We start from the raw sequence: 21,870 nt of genomic DNA on the forward strand, positions 1-21,870 counted from the left end.
AAATTTAGATTATATTCCAATAAATTACTCGGTACTAAACAATATTTTTGGGTTTCTTCAACAGTAAGTTTTACTCAACAGTACATAGTCTTTTCTATTCAACTGTTTCCTTTCAACAAGTTCATCATAATATGCACAACATTTTTAATAACTCACAAATTACATACATTACATTTTGAATACTAGGCATCCCGTCCTTTAATTGCATACATTAAAACTGTTTTCAAATTTCAATTTCTTCAAGAATGAAGATAGGATGCCAAATGAAATATTCCTAATTACTAGAATCAAAAGTCATAACAAAACCAAATTTCTCTCTTAAAATTTAAATTTTTTTTGGTACTGCTTTAATATTCTTATTAGAAAATTATACGCAGTCTGTAAAATATTTATGTATAGTTATGCATACTTAAAAAAAAATTTTGAATAAAGGATAATTGTTAAAAATTAAAATTTCACAATCAGTTCCAAATTCATTAAGAATTTTCTTAATTATTATTTTGTTAAGTAAATTTTATTATTAAACCAAAAACAGAGTCCTTTTAATCCAAAAGTTCTTCTAAAAGTTGGGTAGATTCGAAAAAGCAATAACCTAAGAAAAATTTTCTTTTTCTGTAAACTTTTATCCTTATTATTATTCAGTTCTTTGGTTTTCTGGTATAAAAATAGAAAAAACACAAAAAAAGAAAAGAAAATTAAATAAAAATGAGAAACCAATTCATTAAAAACTACATATGTGCTCACATAGTCTTCCTTATTTACATTTTAATATATTTTTTTTTCTTCTTTCGTCTACAGTAACATTGTGTAAACGAAAACAAACTGACACATTGAAATTTCTTTTTGTACATACCAATTTTCCATACCAGTATAAAATACCACAATTAATTCTTTTTTAGATTTTTCTTTTTAATTTCAAATTTGTCATATACGAGTACTGGTAGATATTTTCATTAAAAAAAAAATTTTTCTTATTTTAAAATAATTGTCTCTTTTTCACATTTGAATTTTTTTTTGTATGCATTAAACGGAATCAATCCTCTCGTTCCCTCATATGTGAGAGTTGATGAGAATCTGATGAGAAATAAAAAAATTTAACCGTAACAAAATATGTAGATTTATTGAGTGCTATACTAAATGCATATTAAATTTATTCAGATTATTCTGATGCAAATATTTTGAAAAACGAAAATCATTTATTGTATTTGGCGCCGAAAGGGCTTGAAAATAATAAGGATATTCCGTTCATATTGAAATTATAATATAGTGAAATATTGCAGTTCATATTGAAATTATTATACATAAAATCTAAATAACCTGTACTTAAACTATTACCAATGATTTAGAAATTGTAAGTTGAATTTATATGGATCTCAGTTTCCGGTGGAATTGTCAATCTTATAAATCCATAAGTTTACTAGAGATTAACATGAAAGCTAATGTTTAACAATATATTCTCTATTAAGCGTAAGTTTTAAATTAATTTTTATTAATAAGTCGCTTATAAATTGCGACTATATATCAACAAATCAATGAATATATGGCGTAGTGATACATTCATTAGTTATGAGACTGGCAAGACCGATTACAAAATCTATTTCTTAAATTAAAAATATTATGATGAATTTATTTGAGAATAGATAAATGGAATAGAATGGAAGAAAATGGAAAATTATATAAAGTGTAGGGCAAAAATTTGCCCTTATAAGCATGAAAAAGTGAAATGATATTTAATTATTATAAAATAGTTGTAGCATTAATAAACCTGCAATTAAAATAACTGATTTAGTTGTAATATAATTTAATTATAATATACGTACAAATTTAAAAAAAATTAAAAATAAATTTTTTTGGCAAATTTGGAATAAACATAGCAACAGAATGCATACAATAAAAGATTAGATAAATAGATTTTCGGAGAATTTTGAATTTCCAAGAATTTCACAATGTCCTAGGTCTTTATATAACGTATGTTACACAAAATCAATTTAAAGATAATCTTGGAATCAATAATGGGTGTGATATTCTTAGAAGGTCATGTAATTGAGTTGTATTACATCACATTGAATAAATTTATTTTATTAGGAAACCGGTTATTTTGTGAAAATAATTAGGGTGATTAATATATAATTATTTGATTGTTTTGCTGTTTATAGCGAAATTTAGCTTATTTTTTTAAATTTTTGATTAATTTAGAAATTAAAATCACTGGAAAATTTTTGTTATAGGCAACGAAAAAAATATTCTTAAAAAACATATTTTAAAATTTATTTTCTAATTTGTCTTTTTTGGTTTTATTTTTTCCAATACAGAGTTGGTGAGAATGGACCATGGGACCAAGTACCACAAATTTTTACAAAAAATAATGCCACATCATATCAGGTGACAGGCCTTATACCATTTACTGTTTACAGTTTTAGAACATTAGCAGTAAATAAATTGGGTGTTAGTCCTCCGTCCAAAGAGTCTTATTATATTGTAACACTCAGAGAAGGTAAGTAATAATATCTATAGTCTTATTATTTAGTTTCATTCAATTTTAGTTCCTGCGTTTTTAATTTTTATTAATTTTATTTCATTTTTTATTATTTTATAAATGACTATTACTTTATTATACTAATAATATATTTATTTCAAAAATACATAGCTTCATTTTTCACATTTACATAAATGTGCAGAATTAAGTTTTATTTTTATAAAAATACGCTGATTTTCCAACTTAACCTCCGACTTAAAACAGAATCAAACCAAACATAACCATATTTTCCTTTATTTTACACAAATAAAGCCCATCAATTATATTTATTCTCCTTGTCATCGAAACCACGTTTTGCAAGTGTTTTTACGTATAATAAATTTTTTCGAAACCTCGACTTGTCGACAAAAAAAACGACTTAAAAGTGATGTTGTGAAAAGATTCACTAATTTTACGTTTTTAATTTAAGTTTTTTTTTCTACACGAAATTTTTATTTCTTTTTTGCAAATGGGACCCGAATTTAAATCATTAATTTTTCACATGAACTATACAAAAAAACGATATGAAAGAAAAAAAACTATTTCAATATAATTCAGTTTTTAAAGTTCGGAGAAAAAAGTATATAAGGTAAATGACGTAACCAAAAGAACGAGTCAAGACAGAAAAATTAAGAAATTTTTCCCCACGAACTTTTTCACACTCGAACCAGTGACCTACCGCTCTCCAGGCGGACGCTCTATCAGCTTAGCTACAAATGTATAAAGAAATTATAGGCAAATTGTTCTCCATATTGCCTTATACAGAATTCATCATGAATACCAAGTAATGTTCACATGTAATTGCTACATACAATCATCAATTTTTAGACACACAAATACAAGAACATAATTTTAATAGGATTTTTCCCATCACACATTATTCATTTGTAATATTATAAGTATGATAGGTGTTCCCAAATTTTGTAAAAGAAGCGAAAAATCTCTTCAATGCCGAAATATGTCACTGTGACTTTACAATAACTTGTAATTTGTAGTGATTTTAAAGAAGAAGAAAAGAATAACTGTCTGAACTTATTTTTGCCAAATGCCCCTTAAATTCATTTCATAATGTAGTGATTAAAATAATCTTCAATACAAAACTTTATAACTAGCACAAATTTCAACATCTCTTACAAAAGTAGAGGAAAATATATTCAATTTAAAACATATTTAATTAAATCCCCCCGCAAGCATTCGATTTACTGGACTATGAATTTACAATTAAATATTTGTAAACATAAGATATTAAAAAGTTTTTAAATTTTTTTTTTTTACACCTTAAAGGTGAAGGTGTACTTTATACAACTCCTTTTTTTTTTTTAATTTGTGTAATCGTCTTCAAATACAAGATTTTATTATTTCAATCCCTAAACTTTCCAATTTGTAATAAAAATTTTTAATGAAAAAAATGTTTGTTTCAACGTATACAAGAAAAAAAAAAACAACAAAAAGCTATAGGGAAACTTCTAATTTTAATGTTCTTTTACAATATGGTTACCATTTTAGTGTCTCTTTATCAATTTTGATCCTTTTTGAGGCCTTTATGCCCAATGAAATTTTTTAGACCTTAAAAATTATAATATAAAATGAAAAAATAAAAAATATTTATATTATATAAGCATATATACAAAAACAATACTGCTAAAATAAAAATTCGTTTAACGATAAAGACCAACAATATCCTCTTAATTACATCCTTAAGGATATTATTTAAAACAAGAAAAAAAAAAAGGTAGAATATTACCGTTTTCAAATTGTTATTTTTAAATTTTTTATATTGTTTCATTTTATTTTACTGTATATTTACAGTATTTATTTTTAAAATTTGCTCTTAAGGACTTCCTCGAAATCTGTCCTCTCTAAAGTATAATATTATTATTGTACTACAACATTTATATTTTGTATATATGCAAGAAAAAACGTAAAATACACAATTTTTTTTTTTAATTTAATATTATTGTATAGGTATGTATTTAAAATTGTAATTAACAATTTCTCTTCTGTGCCTTATAATAGTCATTTAATTAATGAATTGTTACCTTTAACCAATGTACCCATTACTACCAATTTTCTCTTTTTTTTTGTGTTAATTGGGTGGCAGAAAATAACAAAGCAAATTTTTATTTTTTTAATGAAAAGGATACAAAAATAATATTAAAAGGAAATTTTATTTAAAATTTAAAAATTTTAGCAATTACATTTTACATAATTAAAATTAATAAGAAAAATTTAATGTTATTACAATACAATTATAGATACTATCTACTACATATTGTATGGATTGAGAATTTTCTAGCGAAAAAATTCCTATAAAGTTTTATCTGTGAAAATTGGTTTCAATTTTTGACCTGTAATATAGTAGCTTTTGCACTTTAACACCTAACACTATTACATTTCAAACAGCAACCTAGCCACGGATTTTTGTTCTTACTTTAAACAATATTTTTTTACTCTCTATGTAAATATTCTCTCTGTATATATCGATAACTTTTTAAATATTTATATATTTATATTCTTATATTGTGCAAGTTCTCTACACTGCATACATCATATTTAAAATTTTCTACATCCACATAAGTGTCTTTATACATACATATAAAATGTATTTTCCCTCCATAGAATATAGGGACACATTTAGTAACAGTAAAAATTGTGTTACCAAAGCATAAACAATGAAAAAATTCTAGATAAAACAATTTTAGAAAATTAAACCAAATAAGATTCGGTCTCCCAGAAAACAGCTACATACAATTAAATTATGAGATCATGAGGCAATTTTGGATTTAATTGTATTGTTTCGAATGTATTTAAATATAATAAATTTATTTACATTATTTTTCATCATAGATTTGCAAATTTCCAAAAGGATTTTTGGAATATTACCCAAAGAATTTTTGATATTTACGTTTCGGAAATACCATAAGCAAAATTATAACAAAAGTGTAAAGATTTTTGTTAAAACTTGTGCGATTTGTTTAACTTTCGGACTTGTGTACCTACGCAATTTAATAATAATTTAGTGAACAATTTTTATGAACAAGCTGGCGCCTTAACCTTTTTTTGGTCTTACAATTATATTTATTACTAAAAATATTTTTTTTTTCACATGTCTAAGTACACGTTGTGGTAGTCACCTGATTATTTTTGTCCCTTATTAAAAAATACATACGTATGTAGCAGTTTATTTTCGGAAAATTCTTTGTAAATTTCATTCGATTCATAGTTGTTTGGTGCTCAATTGATAGTAAATTTTTAAATTGAGACTAATGAACAAATTATAATGTTGAAAATATATTATAATTTTTTAAAAATATTGGCTACAATTCATTTTTAAGCTACAAGAACAGCTTACAATCCTTACGCGTGCGTGTGTATTACACAAATCAACATTTGCTAAAAATGCTGAATTCAACAATTTCTAAGAAATGCTGTTCATTTCAAAACATTTAGAAAAAATTTTGTTGTAAAACATTAGAAATTAAAACACACAAACTAATGCAGCAAACACATTTACAATTTTCTCATATAATCGCAGATTGTATGGGAAAGCATAACTATTCTGCTGACATATTAAAATATAATGGAGGGTAAAAATATGGTAAAAGCTTTTAAAGTGATATAATTTTTTTTTTACTTTTCTTTTGTTATGATTTTTTTTTTATTATAATTTTATTGTTTTATTTCTTCTCTTTATTTTAATTTTGTATTAAACACGAACATATTTTTTACTTTTCTCCTTTTTTACCGACCGTATTGTGTATACAATAGGTAGGTTATGTGATGGCAACAAATTTTGCATATCGAGTTTTCGGTGGGAATGCACTTCTCCATAGTAGGGAAGTGTAAGTAGACTATTTTTAGCAACCTGTCGGTCTGTCGGTCTGTCGGTCTGTCGGTCTGTCGGTCTGTCGGTCTGTCGGTCTGTGTGTGCACGCGTGTATCTCAAGATCGGCTGAACCGATTTTGATGAAATTTTATATGTAAGTTTATTTCTACCATGGCACGGATCGATCAACTTTTGGGATATATCAGGCCTCGGGAACTGTACTTTTTAGCGGGCCTGTTTTACATTTTTGAACATTTTGAAGAAAATATTCAACCGATTTACTTGAAATTTTATATATAAGCTCAGCTCGACCGTCCGCGAAAATTTCTATGTTTTGAAAGAAATCAGGCATCGGCAACTAGACGTTTACTACGGGCCACATATACATTTTTGTGTATATAAAGAGAAATAATCAACCGATTTCATTGAAATTTAATATATGAACTCCTCGTATTAAAACAATGAACATATAAATTTTTTGGAAAGATCAGAGCTCGAAAACGGATTTGCGGGCCGATTTTACATTTTTCATCATTTTGAAGAAAGTATTCAACCGATTTACTTGGAATTTCATATATAAGCTTTGCTCGATCATACGCAAAAATTCCTAACTTTTGGAAGAAATCAGGCATCAGCAACTGGGCGTTTACTACGGGCCAAATATACATTTTTGTGTATATAAAGAGAAATAATCAACTGATTTCATTGAAATTTAATATATGAATTCCTCGTATTAAAACAATGAACATATAAATTTTTTGGAAAGATCAGGCATCGGCAACTAGACGTTTACTACGGGCCAAACATACACTTTTGTGTATATAAAGAGAAATAATCAACCGATTTCATTGAAATTCAATATATGGATTCCTCGTATTAAAACAATGAACATATAAATTTTTTGGAAAGATCAGGGCTCGAAAACTGATTTTCGGGCCGATTTTACATTTTTCACCATATCTACGGAACGAATTGATGGAATTTCTTAAAATTTGATATTTGAGTTCTGGTTGTTACCGAAACTAACTGGCGAGGTTTTCAGGGAATTCGGGTAGCACAAAGCGAAACTCTACTAAGAGCCAAATTTACATTTTTCTAGGTATGTTAACTATAAGCTTACTAATGTCCTAAAAATTGGAAAGAAGTATTTAACAGACATTTTTATAATATTCTGTAACACTTTCATTTAACTAGACAATACACAATGCGGTCGGTTATGTGCTGACCACATCAGATTTTTTTCCTCTGGCTTTACTGTTTATTTCTTTTTCTATTTTACTTTTAAATTTTGTATATGTATGTATGTATATAGCATTCTGTGTGTTGTTTTATAGTGGTGAAAAATACGTTTCAATAAATTAGAACAATTTCCTAAATGACAGTATTTAATTAGCGATGTAATTACACCGGACCATTATTATTTTACGCACACTAAAAACATTTTGCTATTCATTCCCGTTAAAATAATGCGGAAAGCGTGTAAAGAAAATATAAATGTTTACTTGTGATAACATTTAAATATGCTTACATAACAGTAATAATGTAAATATAAATATACAATTTAACGATCTACATACATACATACATATGTATGTATGTACGATAACAGTATAAAATTAATAAATAAAAATAATGAAAATCTTTTTGAAAACATTAATAGACGGCAACACGCATTAATTGTAAACATCTATCAGCTCATTTAAAAATATTCTTGTTCCCATCACATTTAATCATTATTATTTTTCTTCTCCCTCTTTTCTTTTTGTTTTCCCACATTTTATGCTCTTTCAGACTAGGAAGTTTTAAGAATTTCAACATAAAAAAAAAATTAACAAAAATAATGTAAGAATAGCAAAGATTTGTAAAAGTGATTTAATTCTTCTTCGGTTTATAATAGTAGTGGGGGTTATATGAAGAAAAAGGAATGAAAGGAAGAAAAACAAAATAGAGTGAAAAAAGGAAAACAAAATAAAATATAAATCCGAAAATAATGAGGAGATTGGTATGATTAAGCATTGTTCTTTGTATTAAATAGATCGAACAATTAAGATTTTAATAAAATTTGGAACGATTTCAATTGAATACAAAACAAAAGTAATATGATAAGGTGAAATTAAAGAAGCTGAATAGAATTTCTTTAAATTATTTTCAACAAGAAAATCTTATTTTATTAAAGTTACATACTTTATTTTATTAAAGTAAGTAACATTTAAAAACCCGCTGTATGTTAAAAGTAGCTTGTAAAGTGTATTTAATGCTAAAATCGTAAATTGTGCGCTTACCTTTATTGATTAACAATATTATTAAACATAAAATCGAAATTTTAATTTTCTTGAATTAAAAAATATAAATCATGCGATCCTGCATTATTTTCTTTGATTTGATACAAACGAAAAGTTTAGAAGAAGATATAAAAAATCTTGAAGTGTCCTAATCAAAATTAGTATTTCAATTTCAGTATCTAACCACTGACAAGTTCACATCCAACATCAACTACCTTTAAACGAAGAATTCGAAATTTGAAGTAAGAGATAAAACAAATTCACGTTATATAAATTCTGTTTCAAGTTTCGCGTTCGAAAATTAAATGAGTCAAATTAATATAAACTCTTACATACTAAGAAAATTTTGTTTCGATATTCAAAATTTTGGGGAAAATTTAAAAATTAATACGAAAATTCAATTTTTCAATTCAGACAATAAAAATATGATTTTCAGTTGCAAATAAGATTCATAAAACATATAAAATTTATGGAACACTTTTAAAATCTGCCGACTGCAAAAATAAATATCTAGCTAAATGAGTTATAATCACATAAATACATATATAATTATTTATAACGGTGTATTTTCATAAAAATATATTTAAGCTGTGCGATAATTTTAATCCTTATACTTAATTTCTTTCCCAAGAAGAAATAATAATATTACTACTGATATAGATATAGCAGCTGTTTAATAATCAAAATCAATTAGGATTAGGAATTAATATGAATAAATAATATTAATGAAGAAAACCATTATTTAAAATTGTTTAATCGGATTAGCGAAAAAAAAGCAAAAAACAAAAAATACTAATAATTTTATTTTGTAAAAACACCTAAAAAATGTATGTATGTCAATGTTCTTATATACACTGTATATAATAGCTACTTTGTAGAAGCAAATATAACAATAAATTTTTGGTTTCGAGGACAAACATTTTTTCTTTAAATATTAACAAGTATCTAATTTTTGTAGTTTAGAATAACTTTTTATAAAATATTTAATAATATTTAGTCTTACAAAATAGTGAATTTTGAACCTCTGTGCGATAGTGGAATTAAATATATCAAAATTTCAAAACTTTGGTATATTTTAGAATTTATTAAGAAAAAGGCCGAATTTAGTAAGGATTTAATTTCATGTACGATGCGACACCATTATAATGAAAAAATATAATGTACAACATAAATTCTCCTTAAATATTATTCAATATTTTGTTGCTTGATTAATAATCTAATTTTAAAACTAAAAACCGTATTAACACGTCTTGCTTTTCAAAACCATTCCAAAGGAAATTTTAAAAATTAATAAATTAGTGAAATTTCATAAAAATTTGAAATGAAATTTAAAAACATGAAAATTTTTTTATAGAATTAAATTGTTCATACGAGGCAAATGAAGTTTTGACATCTAATCATATGTACAACAAAATATGTTGAATATGTTATAAAAACCCCCATCTTATATAACAATTTCCTTACAAAAGTTATTGAAAATATCTAATTAACTTACTTTTACAATTCTTAAATTCTTATAAATTACAATTCTTAAAGATTTTCTAAAAACATTGAAAACAGCTAGAGAAATAAACATCTCAATAATATGCACTTCTAATCTAGACTGTATAGAAACAATATTTCTTAAAGATAAACAGAAATGAGTACATATTTATTTTTCAATCCTTTTCTCAATATTTTAAAACTATATAAAACTTACTTAAATCCATGTTTCTTTTAAACCGATTCCAAAAAAAAAAAGAAAAGGAAAAATTAAGCATAGCTATGAAAACGAAATCACATTTAAGTACTCTTCCTTAAGCAGATTTAAGTATAAAAATATTCCTTTAAGTTCACATTTCAAACTCAAAGAAAACTACTTTAACAATTTATCTTATATGATTTCGACATAAGAAGGACATGTTCCCTTTTAAAAGAAAAAAAAAAATATACTTGAAACACAAAAATGAATGATTCCAAGAGTTATTTTTTTCCCAATATATTATTATTATATGGTCAATTCCTTTACAAGGACGAAAAATATAAAAAAAAAAGAAAACAAAAAAAGGTAAAAGCATAAGTCTGAATGGAAAAAGATCAAAGTATTTTCTTATTTTATTTTTTTTTTTTTGCATTTTGCATTTTCTGTTGCTTCTTTTGCTTGTTAACCTAAATATTTCCATTAAAATATTGAACACTTTAACAGGGATTGTTATTATTCAGCTACATAAGTGTTTGCTAATATACCGTAATACATAATGGTACATCTTTAGTGTTATTTTATTCGACAATAGATGAATATTATCAATAAAGGGAAAATATTTTATAAAAAAAGAAAATCTCGTCGTCGTTTTTTATTTTCTCTCTTTTTTATTTTTTTCGTATTTAACAAGATTTTTTAGAAATAAAATTTGTAGTTTCTTTCTTTTTAGCACTTTTCCAAAAAATTTTTTGAAAAAAGTGCTTATTAGTTTCACTCTGTCCGTCCGTCCGTCCGTGGACACTTTTTTTGTTTACAAAACTTTAAGATAGAAAGCTGAAATTTCATACGTACATAAATCTTTACTAGAAACTTATTTCCGTAGAACAAAATTTTTACCTATCTCCCCCCCTCTAGAAGTTATACCCCCCCAAAACCCTAAAAATGGCCTAGTTTAACTATTTGTTGCAATGAAACCATAAGCATTTTTGAAATTTTGCAAACGCAGAAAGGCAGTGGCTTGCTTTCCCTAGCGCGATATACTATAGTTAAACTTTAGAAAAACAAAATGGCCGTTCAAATTTACCGTTATCTAAAGTCCTTTTTTTCCAAATTTTTGATGTCATTTTTCTTCTAGACCCCAGCCTGTAGAAGCTTGAAATTTTAGGAGCTTTTAGACATTAACAAATAGTTTATTTCGTTAGAAGAAAATTTTTTTCCATCTCAAGTTATCACCTCTTGAAATTCGTAAAATTTGAATTTTTGACACCTTATATTTCCGAAACCGCAAGCTTTTCCAAATTTTTATAAACGCGAAAAGCTAACGGTAAATTCCATAAAATTAAAAAATATAATTATTTTTCTTAACTCACATAATTAACTCTTAAAATCGAGCATTATGTTAACCCCTTTTTATATTAATATTTGCTTTATTTCAAAGACTACATATATACGTCATCCTAAATATATGCAATTCTAGAAATAGTTTTGTATATGAATGAAAATAATTTTAATAGTTTGATAGGTATACATAGAATGTATTTAAAAGCAGAATTTTCCCTTGTTGAAGGGAAAAGTGCTACAATACAAACCATTGGTTTGACCCAACTTTATTTTTTTTCTTTTTTATTATTTTTGTATATTTTCTCTGTGGAAATTTTAACAAAATGGAATTATTTAACAAATTTTATTCCAATACTTTGAATTTTGTATTTTATTTTTTTTTTCATTTTCATTTTTTTCTTGTTTTCATACTTGAGTTCAGAGTTTGAAATTTGGAAAAAAAATCAGTGGTACTGACAAACTAATACACTTAGAACAATAGAAACATATGAAGGGTTTCATAGTTTGCGAGATTGTTCCGTGATTATAGCTTGTGTGTTCTTGTGGCTTTAAATTATTGTAATAAAATTTGAGAAATACAATTTAAGAAGAAATGTTTGTCATGAATTCAGGCGCCTGCTGTTGTTTCTAGATGAACAAAATTTTAGAAGTTTAAATAGAAATTTAAATTTAGGTGCCTTGGTATCGATTACACATTTTCAATTCACTAATTTGAGGCAAAGAGTACATTATTATTAAACTACATTTTCAGTCCTTTGATTTTCTATTATTTTATCTGCTTATACAATTACAATTTGATTTTGTTATTCAAACTTTTTTACTGGCCTAAAAACAAATGACCAGCCGCAGTAACCACCTGTACAATAAATTGAATATAACACTTTAGTAAAAATATTATTAATTCAAAATTGGTATGACTACCAATAAATTGAGATCCTCAAAATCCACTTTCAAAATTTGAAAAACAAGACAACTAAACGCAAGCTTTTATTTCTTTCAAGGAAATCTTCATACTTCTAATATACAAGTGTTGCTAAACACAAAAAACTGAAATTCCAATTAAATCCTCAGTTTACGTTTTATTTCTGAATGTTTCCTGCCCTCTAATAATATTCTTCTTGATTACGGTTCTTTTGTTCGCTTCAGTTGGAAAACTCTGCTTTAACAAAATAATGTTTTCTTTATTTTATACTCATTTCTATATCATTTCTCATTTTTTTTTATTTTTTATTGTTGTTATACTTGCAATTTACTAAATTTTAGTGTGTTATCTTTTATATAACTATTTTTCCATATATACATATACATATACAATATATATATGTTTTGTTTTATAGCACCCACGGGAAAACCAACTACAACAGCTGCACATAATACATCATCTAGTTCGATATTTATATCATGGAAGCCACCACCTGCCAGTACAATACTTGGTGAATTTTTAGGATACAGAATAACGTATCGACCTCGAGACAAACATACAAGTAATGTTAGCGAAACTTACATTCGAGATAGTACTGTCGAGGTGAGTGTTATGTAACTGATTGTTAAATTTTTTTATTTTTATTTTTCTTTTGTTTTCCTATTGTGTGTTTTTTTTTTTTGGTTTTAATTTTAATTTTACATGCAGTTCCAGCAGTATGTTTTACCTGCTGTCTATGTTGAGTTTTTTTTTTTTTTTTTTATTTTTTAAATATATCAGGTACATTACACATAATATTATTATATTTGTGTGAAATGAAACAAATTGAAGGATATTATTCTTCACTTCAATGGAAACGCTTCATTTTCATGTATTTTGGAATTATTGTGGAATGTTTTAAACTACATTATTTTATACGGTTAAATACGATAATATGAGTATTGATTTTAAGTATATGATTTACAAAATGAAGTGTGACTAATTCGTATAATATAAATTTTAGAATTTAAAAATAGTTTAAGGTGAATTTGAATATCTGTATGTATAAATAGGAGTTTCATATAAGAAGTTTTTATAATTTTAAAATGATCATATGATTATAGAATTTTTATTTGAATTTTTGGGGGAAAATATATTAAAACCTAAAGAATACAATATCTAAGGGGTACGTTTTGTTCTAACAAAAAATATAAAGCATATTGCCCCTGAACATATGCAATTTTATGTACAACTTACATAGCAAAGATTTTTGTTCATCTTAAGAGTTGAATTGTGTTTAATGAATTTTTTTTTTGCAATTCTAGACATATATTGAGATATAAGAGTCTAAATTTTTGAATCATTCTGAAAAAAAAGTTGTGTTTGTGACTGCTATTATCAAATACACCATTATAATATTCAGTTCTTAAGTTATCAGTTATACAAATGTCGTTATATTTTAATGTATATGATTTTTCATACTTCTATAATAAACATTTTTGAACTTGTACGAAATATTATAATATCTGGATTAGTTATTAATTGTATTTCATTAGTTATTAATTCTAACCCATTATTGCATAGTTTATTAAGTTCCAAAAATTTCAGAGAATTGTGTTTTAGCCTCTTTGTCTAAGGAAAAAGACTAGTATTGAAAATGTATAGCCGTATGAACGAATGTTCAAAGGCTGACTCGCTGTGGTAGTATCAATACAAATATAAAAGTTCTTCAGTTATATATTATGGAAGTTTTTGAAACTGCAGTGCCGAAATTTTAAATAAACGCATACTGTAATTTTACCACCTGAAAGACTGCGACATATTATATTGTATAAAATAGCACTTCACATAAAAGATAGCAAGAGGCCGTATAAAACAGTGTGTCATAAGACTCTCATCATAAAATTCTTGAAATAATTCATAAGCGCGGATACCACATAGTTGACACGTTCAATTTTATCTGCACTGGTATTTTTGCTAAATTGAAAGTAAATGCTTAAAATATGACTTACTAATTTATTTAAGATCTTTCTAAATATTTTGAAATTCCAGATGAATAATAATTAACTTTAAAGCAACTTGTGTTTCTTACGAACAATGGTTTAGAAAATCGCTGTAGGAACTATAGCTTTGTAGCTAAGTATATAGGAACTACTTAAAAGGGAACAATGTATTTAAAGGAATTAAAACACGTAAATGTTATGGTTTCAATTTAGGAAACAAAGTTTTCATATTTTACTACATAATCAACATTTATTATTACTGATAAAAACATTGTGAGAAAAGTTTTCAAAAATCTTCAATTATAAATCCAAAAAATAAAGGAGTTAATTAAAGAAAAAAAAAATAAAATATTAAGAATTTCAAATAGCATTGAAATATTAATAGAAATATTTTAAAGCTCATAGAAAGAACTAATGTAATAAACAGTAACATCCTAATACACATATAAGATACAATATTTTATATGAATAGTTAAGCTACCAAACTATATCATCATCCGAACTTGAAACATTAAAAGCAGAAAGGGAACCAGATTCAAATGAGCTGGAAAAATATTTCCTTTCCATTTACATATTTATACTTCTCATGTATTTTATTAGTTTCCTAATTTAGTTACAAAAATATTATGTACAGGATTTCTAAATGCATATACTACACTTCTACATAATATGCGAACAACAAATATTTTTTAATTTCATTACAACTTTCAACCAGAAAAATTTCAACATTATTTGAGTAATCTGGATTAGAGAATTCATTTTATTTCATGCAACCAACTTTCATCATTGTTCATGTGTACTTTACTCTTGCTTTTCTCTAACTCTTATATCCTTTTTTTTTAACAATTTACTTTTTTAGCTTTTGGTACTCAAAACATGTTCATTTTCTCTTTTTATATTTTAAAACGTTTTACACTTTTTCCCTCTTCATTCTTCCTTCTTCAAATACATTCAAATACTTTCACATCTTCCAATATTATTTTACCTCTTTTTTTTTCACTTAAACACTCCTTTACAATTGCAATAAAAAACTATTATCCTTTCTGGTTCTGATACAAAACTGTAAAGTATAATGTTGCATAAACAATTTTGATAATCTTTAAGTTTTTTAAATGCAAACTACAACTAGATAGAGAACTCAAAATAAAAATTTATTCTTGTTTTTTTTTCTGAAAAAAAGACCGGATGCATTTGAAGATGGAAGATATTTTATCTATAGATTTTAAAATTTAAATTAAAATTTCAGAATAAAGAAAAAAAAATTATCTTTAATACCAAAATAACCGTATGGTTATTGAAAATGTATGTATGTAAATATATGAGTTAATGGTTGTTAGGTGCTTACGTAAACAACATTTTTATAAAAATAAATTTTCATCTACTTAACATTAACAATTTTATTTCGACAATATTGTTGTGGTATTTGAAGAAATTTTTTTTTTTTGTAAAATAATTCACAATTTTTTTAAAAATTTTTATTATTTTTTATCAGTAAAATTGGATGAGAAAAATTCTAATATTTACATAGAATAATTGCATTTAAGATGCTAGCTGGGAAAACATTCAGCGTAGTTATTTAAAAGAAAACAAATTATTATGCAATTTTTTAAGGATACGGGAACTGTACTTTAAATTTTGATTCAGTTTGTGGAACATAAACGACTTATTACAAAGCTCAAACTTTATGCTGCAAAGTTCTACATTATTTTAAGCATGCCAGCTACGAAAAAACCTTGTTTTATCATACAATTAAATGAACATATACTATAGGGCTAATATATACAATCTATTTCACTCGAATGTTGAATTTGAGTTAACAAAGTAATATGCATCATATATATAAGAATCAAGATTTTGAATACACAATAACCGGATAACAGGACTTAATATACTATAATAAGATGGTATACATACAAGTGGAAAAAATTTTAGTAGATATATAGGAATTCAATAAAATTTTATGCTAATCACTTTAAAATCAATAAATTATTTCTTTAGTTTACGTTATTCATCAGTTCATTCAATAAATATGAAAATTTATTTTAAGCATTTTTCCAAAAAAAATGTGCTTACTGATTTTACTTTGTCTATCCGTCCGTCGAACCATCGAATTTAATCATTATGTTACTATTGTTAATGCTTCTTTGAATTTTTTTATAATTCATCCTATACGTATGCAATACTTTTTTTTTGTAGCCGAACAGCCTTAATATCACATAGAAAAATTTCCAAGAATTTCTGAATTTAAGGGAATGGTGTAAAATATCCTTCATTTTGATTTATTCATAAATATGTATAAGTACTTGAAATATAGACAAAATGAAAACAATGGCAGCTATAAATAGTTATTGAAAGCAATTTTAACGGATACATTCTTAATAAATCTACTAATCTAAATGCATTCAGATTCATCTTCACATTAATCTAAATTTAATAATTTTACAAAAACAATCGCCAACAGTGATGTCGTCAATCAAAAATATTTACACTTTTTGTTTAAAAATGTATTCGACTGGATTTTTTGTATTTGTATCAAATTTTAACTTTGTGATTTTGAGAGAGTAAAATTGAATGAAATTAGACATTCTTATGTCGAAAATTATATGATCTTAGAAGAGTATCAATTAAGCGAGTTCCAATAAGATGCAAAAATATATGGAGATTTTTCTTGTCAAATACAGCCAAAATGTGATATTAAACAGCGTCGATATTAAGCGTGTTTCACTGTAGCTAATAGATTGCTTTTTAGAAAAAAATTTTTTTTTCTTTTTCCAAGAAAAATTAACCAATTTTGTGGTTATTGCACTGGTACCTCAACAGAAGAGTCTCGGGTTCAAAACTCAGTCAGGTCATAATAAAAATTATATTCAATATTATATAGCTTTATACACATTACATTATGCTTATTATACATATTAACTAATTGCCATATTTCAATAATATCCAAGATTAAGAATACCAGGATAATAAAATAGTAAATATTAATTAAATATTTAATATAAAACTACGGTAGACTCGTCACTTACCTAGTAAATTCAATGACTTAAGAAACTGATGTTCATGGTTATCTACAATATCGTGTACCAGCCCTTCCCCCGAGGAGCGAAGTAGGAATAAAAAAAAAGAAAAATTGCTACTTTACAACTGTAATAGCCATATTCACTAATTTACCAAAAATCTATTAAAGATTAAATGGATACCACAATTTCAATTTCTCGTAGAGAGCTAATTTTATACAAGCATACTATACCTTCATTTTATATACCTAATTTATTATTAATAAGATTTCCACTCATTTATTGATTTTTGAATTCAATTTAATAATCAATTTTTAAAATAGCTTAAGCAAAACGATTTGAATTTTATTTGAAATTTTTAAACTTATCTTAATTGAATTTAATATTTAAAACGAAGAACGAACAACAAAAAAAAAAATTATTAAATCCTTTTTATCTTAAAATCTTTAAATTTTTTTTTTTTTTATATTTTTTTCAAAATTCTTTTAAAATTGTAAAGGAAGAAAAATATTTTAAATGATAAAAGAAAAGCTATAAAATCAAAATTGAAAATCTTTAAGTGAATTTCTTTTCAATTATATCCAATAATTTCTTATTACCTATCAGAAAAAAAAAACAAAATCAATAAAATGAAATGAAATAAAAGTTATTTTTAATTCAACTTAATATTTTCGGTTCTTTTTTTAAACGTTTCTAGCTTTGTACTTCAAAGAATCCTTATAAGGAATCGTTAAAATTGAATATCGTTTTTTTTTTTTTTGTTTAATTTTTTTTTTTATACAAATAAATTTTATTTAGTTCCAGTGATTCAATCTACCCGAGAGAAGTGAAAAAAAAAATGTAAAGTAGATTTTTTTTTTTTTAGAATGTGAAAATTTAGAAGATAATTTAAATTTTAGTTCTTCTTTTCTTGCTTTTCTGCTGCCTTTATCATATTACCATTTACCATTCCTTTACAAATTTTTAACAAGAGTAAACGGAATTAGATGTACAAACTCGTATATATTTTACATTATATACTTGCGGTTATATAGATTTACATAAATACCTTGGAACGAGAAATAAAACAAATTGTCGAAATATTTCTTTTTCTTTTTATAGCTATATCATAATAAAATAATAATAAGAGAGGAAAAAAAAAAAAATCTTAATATTTCGACCACAAAATCGATGATTTCGATTCTAACAAATTGGTTTTTGCTTCTTTTTCCTTCAATATTCTTAAAGTAATTTTTTGGCTTTTATTCATTTTAAATCCTTTTAAGAGTGTATTTTTTTTTTCGTAGCTTTTCAAAATAAGAGTATGGTATTATATTTAAATGCTGTTCTTATACATATATAGATATGCAATACCACATTCATTTAATCAATCCAATATACAATGTAAATATATGCGGGTACACATGTATTTTACAATAAGAATTTAAGTAATAAACTAATACAGATTTACATCCTAAGGATATCAATTGATTAAAGGATCTTTGAAATGATATAAATATTTTTTATAATATAAGAGTATGTGTGTGTGTGTATATTACAAAAAAGAATTATTATACATATATTCTTTCAATCATATATAAAACAGACAAAATATACATAAACAATAAAAATGGAATTACAAGATGGATAAATGTAAAAAGTGATTCAATAGTGTTGTAATTTTTTATTTATTAGTTTAAGATTTGTAAATTTATTGAAAACTTTTATTAAATAAATTACTATTAATTACATCATATTGTATATTTTTTTTATAAATGTTTTAATTTAAAAGATTTTATTTTGGAGACGAGTAAAGGTCCAGAGATAAATTCATTTCATATAATTTGTCTCCTCAGAACAGAACGGAAGTAAAACTTATTTTTCTCACTAAATACATCTTAATAAGAGTGCAGATTGGTAGAATGGTAGATTCCAAGAGAACTGATTTGGGGCAAGAAGACATATCCTTTGGGCCACCGCAGGTATTTGCGATTTATTGTAGCTATCCCATGTTCCCGCCTATAATGCCATAATAAGAGTATAAGTTTTCCTGCTAATATCAAAACATAGCATGAGACATAGCAAACATAGTATAAGTATTTCCTATATAAATTTTAGATTTAATTATTTTCTATACGAAAAAATCTTTGTTGCATAAATTTACAATTTTGGCTGAATTACGAGAAAATTAACGATATTAGATTTAAAAAGTTATTTTTTGGAAGAATTTCAAGACTTCCGAATAACGAATAATTTATTTTTCTATTTCAAAATGTCTTTTAATAAAACATTTACGAACTCAATCAGATTTTTGAAATTTTAATATATATATATATCCGAACAATACTCAATTATTGGCATATTTAATAAAAGAACCAACATTGAATACTCGTACTATGTGAACTTTTATCAGCCGTCAAAATAATAACTCTTAGAAAAAATTCGTACAGATATCAAAAGGTTTATATGATCAACTCCATCGATTTTTCTCTTTTATTTAGAGCGAAAATATTTTTGTATATAAACTTAAACTTAAAATTACCTTCAATTAAATTAATATTGTTCATTACAATTTCAGGATAATTAAAAATTCTAATTATATTTCATTCCCATAATTTCCAATTTTCACATTGACTAACACAATCAGTAACTTATTGACGTACTCGCTATATTCACAATTACTCTTTTTTTTTTCCAAAAATTTTTCTAATTGTGTGTGTTCATATTTTCTAATTTATTTTTTTTGTTTTTTGTATTTCCTGTATCTACACACAATATTGAAAGAAATTTCGTAAAAATGGCGGTTCAAAATTTCTGTCTTACATTTTTGTTGTTTCTTTTATTTTTCATGTTACATGACCTGCATTCTCTTATTTCTATTGTTTTACTCTTTTACTCTAATATTCAAAAATAAAAAAGTAAGACAAATTTTACCTTTTTCAAGTTTCGTTTTTCTTTTTTTTTTTCGTTTTCATCTCCAAAATATCCTTGTAACTTAACCTATATTAAAGAGAAAACAATGAAAGACAGAAATATATAGAAAGAAAAAAAACACAAAACTATAAACGAACAGAAGAAATTTTGTTTTTTATTGTTTTCCATTATGATTACATACATTATACCGTAAAATTCTTATAGTCAGGATATATAAGGATTCAATATATATTTAGATAGTTTTATTTTAAGGGCTCTTAACATTTTGAATATTTGTAAAATTTTGCTTTTTTTTTTTGTGTTTTTCATACGAATTCTAATATTCATTTTCATATAGGTTATTGTTACATGTATGAATTTCAATGGATATCGTTTTACCATATTGAACAGTTAATCCTTTTTCATTTTTATGCAATATAACCCCAATATGACCTATAAACGATGAAGCAAAAAAAAAACAAGAATATTTAAAGGACGAAAACAAAAACTAATATTGAAAATGCCAAGAGAAGAAAAATATGTAGAAATTTAATAGGCAAAACGATCAAGAAAAGGATAATAATATTTTACATATATACGTAAATAATAATTTATATGTATACAGACGCATATGTGGAATAGTTTTCATAAAAGTTAATTAAGAAAAAGATATAAATAGATTTTGGTAGGCTTCCCATTGAATCTCATGTATTAAAGTGGGCATTCGCTATATAAACATATTGTGTAAAATTAAACTTTCAGAATTATGGTATTGTTAGGATTATTATATAGATATTATAATTTAATATGCTTAATATATTAAATAAGTTTAGTAAATAAATTAAATAAATACTTAATTTTTTACTTTAAGACGAACAAAATTTTCCTGTCTTAAATAATATTTAAAAAATATTATTTTATTCTTAGTTATTTCGATTTAAAAAATTCGGGAATCAAGTTATATCAAGCAACAGCAATTTCAATCCGTATTATCTGTTATCGTTATTAATGCACACACCAATTGTAGGCCATCTATTTCTTTTTAAAGATAGAATAAGCACAAAATTATTTACGAAAATAATCTTAAAATCTTAATACAAATATAATTTTAGTTTTACTATGATCGAAATGCATTACACTGCACAATATTAAAGATCCAAAACAACGCGTTGCTCCAGATGTAAAAAACTAAATGATCTCACTACTCGGAAACTCTAATTTCGAATAAATCTTTGAAAGCGTAATAGAAAATAAAAATTCTTTTAAATTTTTGCTAGCTTTTGTTTGTTCAGTTTCTATAATTTAATACAGAATGATTTAAGACATTTTTTTCTCATTCTCAAAGCCTCATTTTTTTATAGCTATGAGGTTAGCATCGCACTATACGATACAATTCACACTCTTCAGTTTAT

At 25.0% G+C, this 21,870-nt stretch overlaps 1 protein-coding gene across 1 annotated transcript in view; it reads left to right on the forward strand.

The window, feature by feature from the left end:
* The window catches only part of LOC129605834 (protein sidekick-1-like), a 121,830-nt gene that overhangs the window by 22,120 nt on the left and 77,840 nt on the right, over positions 1–21,870 (forward strand). The window contains exons 5-6 of the mRNA XM_055515809.1: positions 2,313–2,494; positions 12,983–13,170. Of these exons, the coding sequence (XP_055371784.1) occupies positions 2,313–2,494; positions 12,983–13,170 (370 nt within the window). The remainder of the gene's footprint in view (positions 1–2,312; positions 2,495–12,982; positions 13,171–21,870) is intronic.

Source organism: Condylostylus longicornis, unplaced genomic scaffold, assembly GCF_029603195.1.
Source record: "Condylostylus longicornis isolate FDR11 unplaced genomic scaffold, ASM2960319v2 ptg000015l, whole genome shotgun sequence".
Taxonomy (NCBI): Eukaryota; Metazoa; Arthropoda; class Insecta; order Diptera; family Dolichopodidae; genus Condylostylus; species Condylostylus longicornis.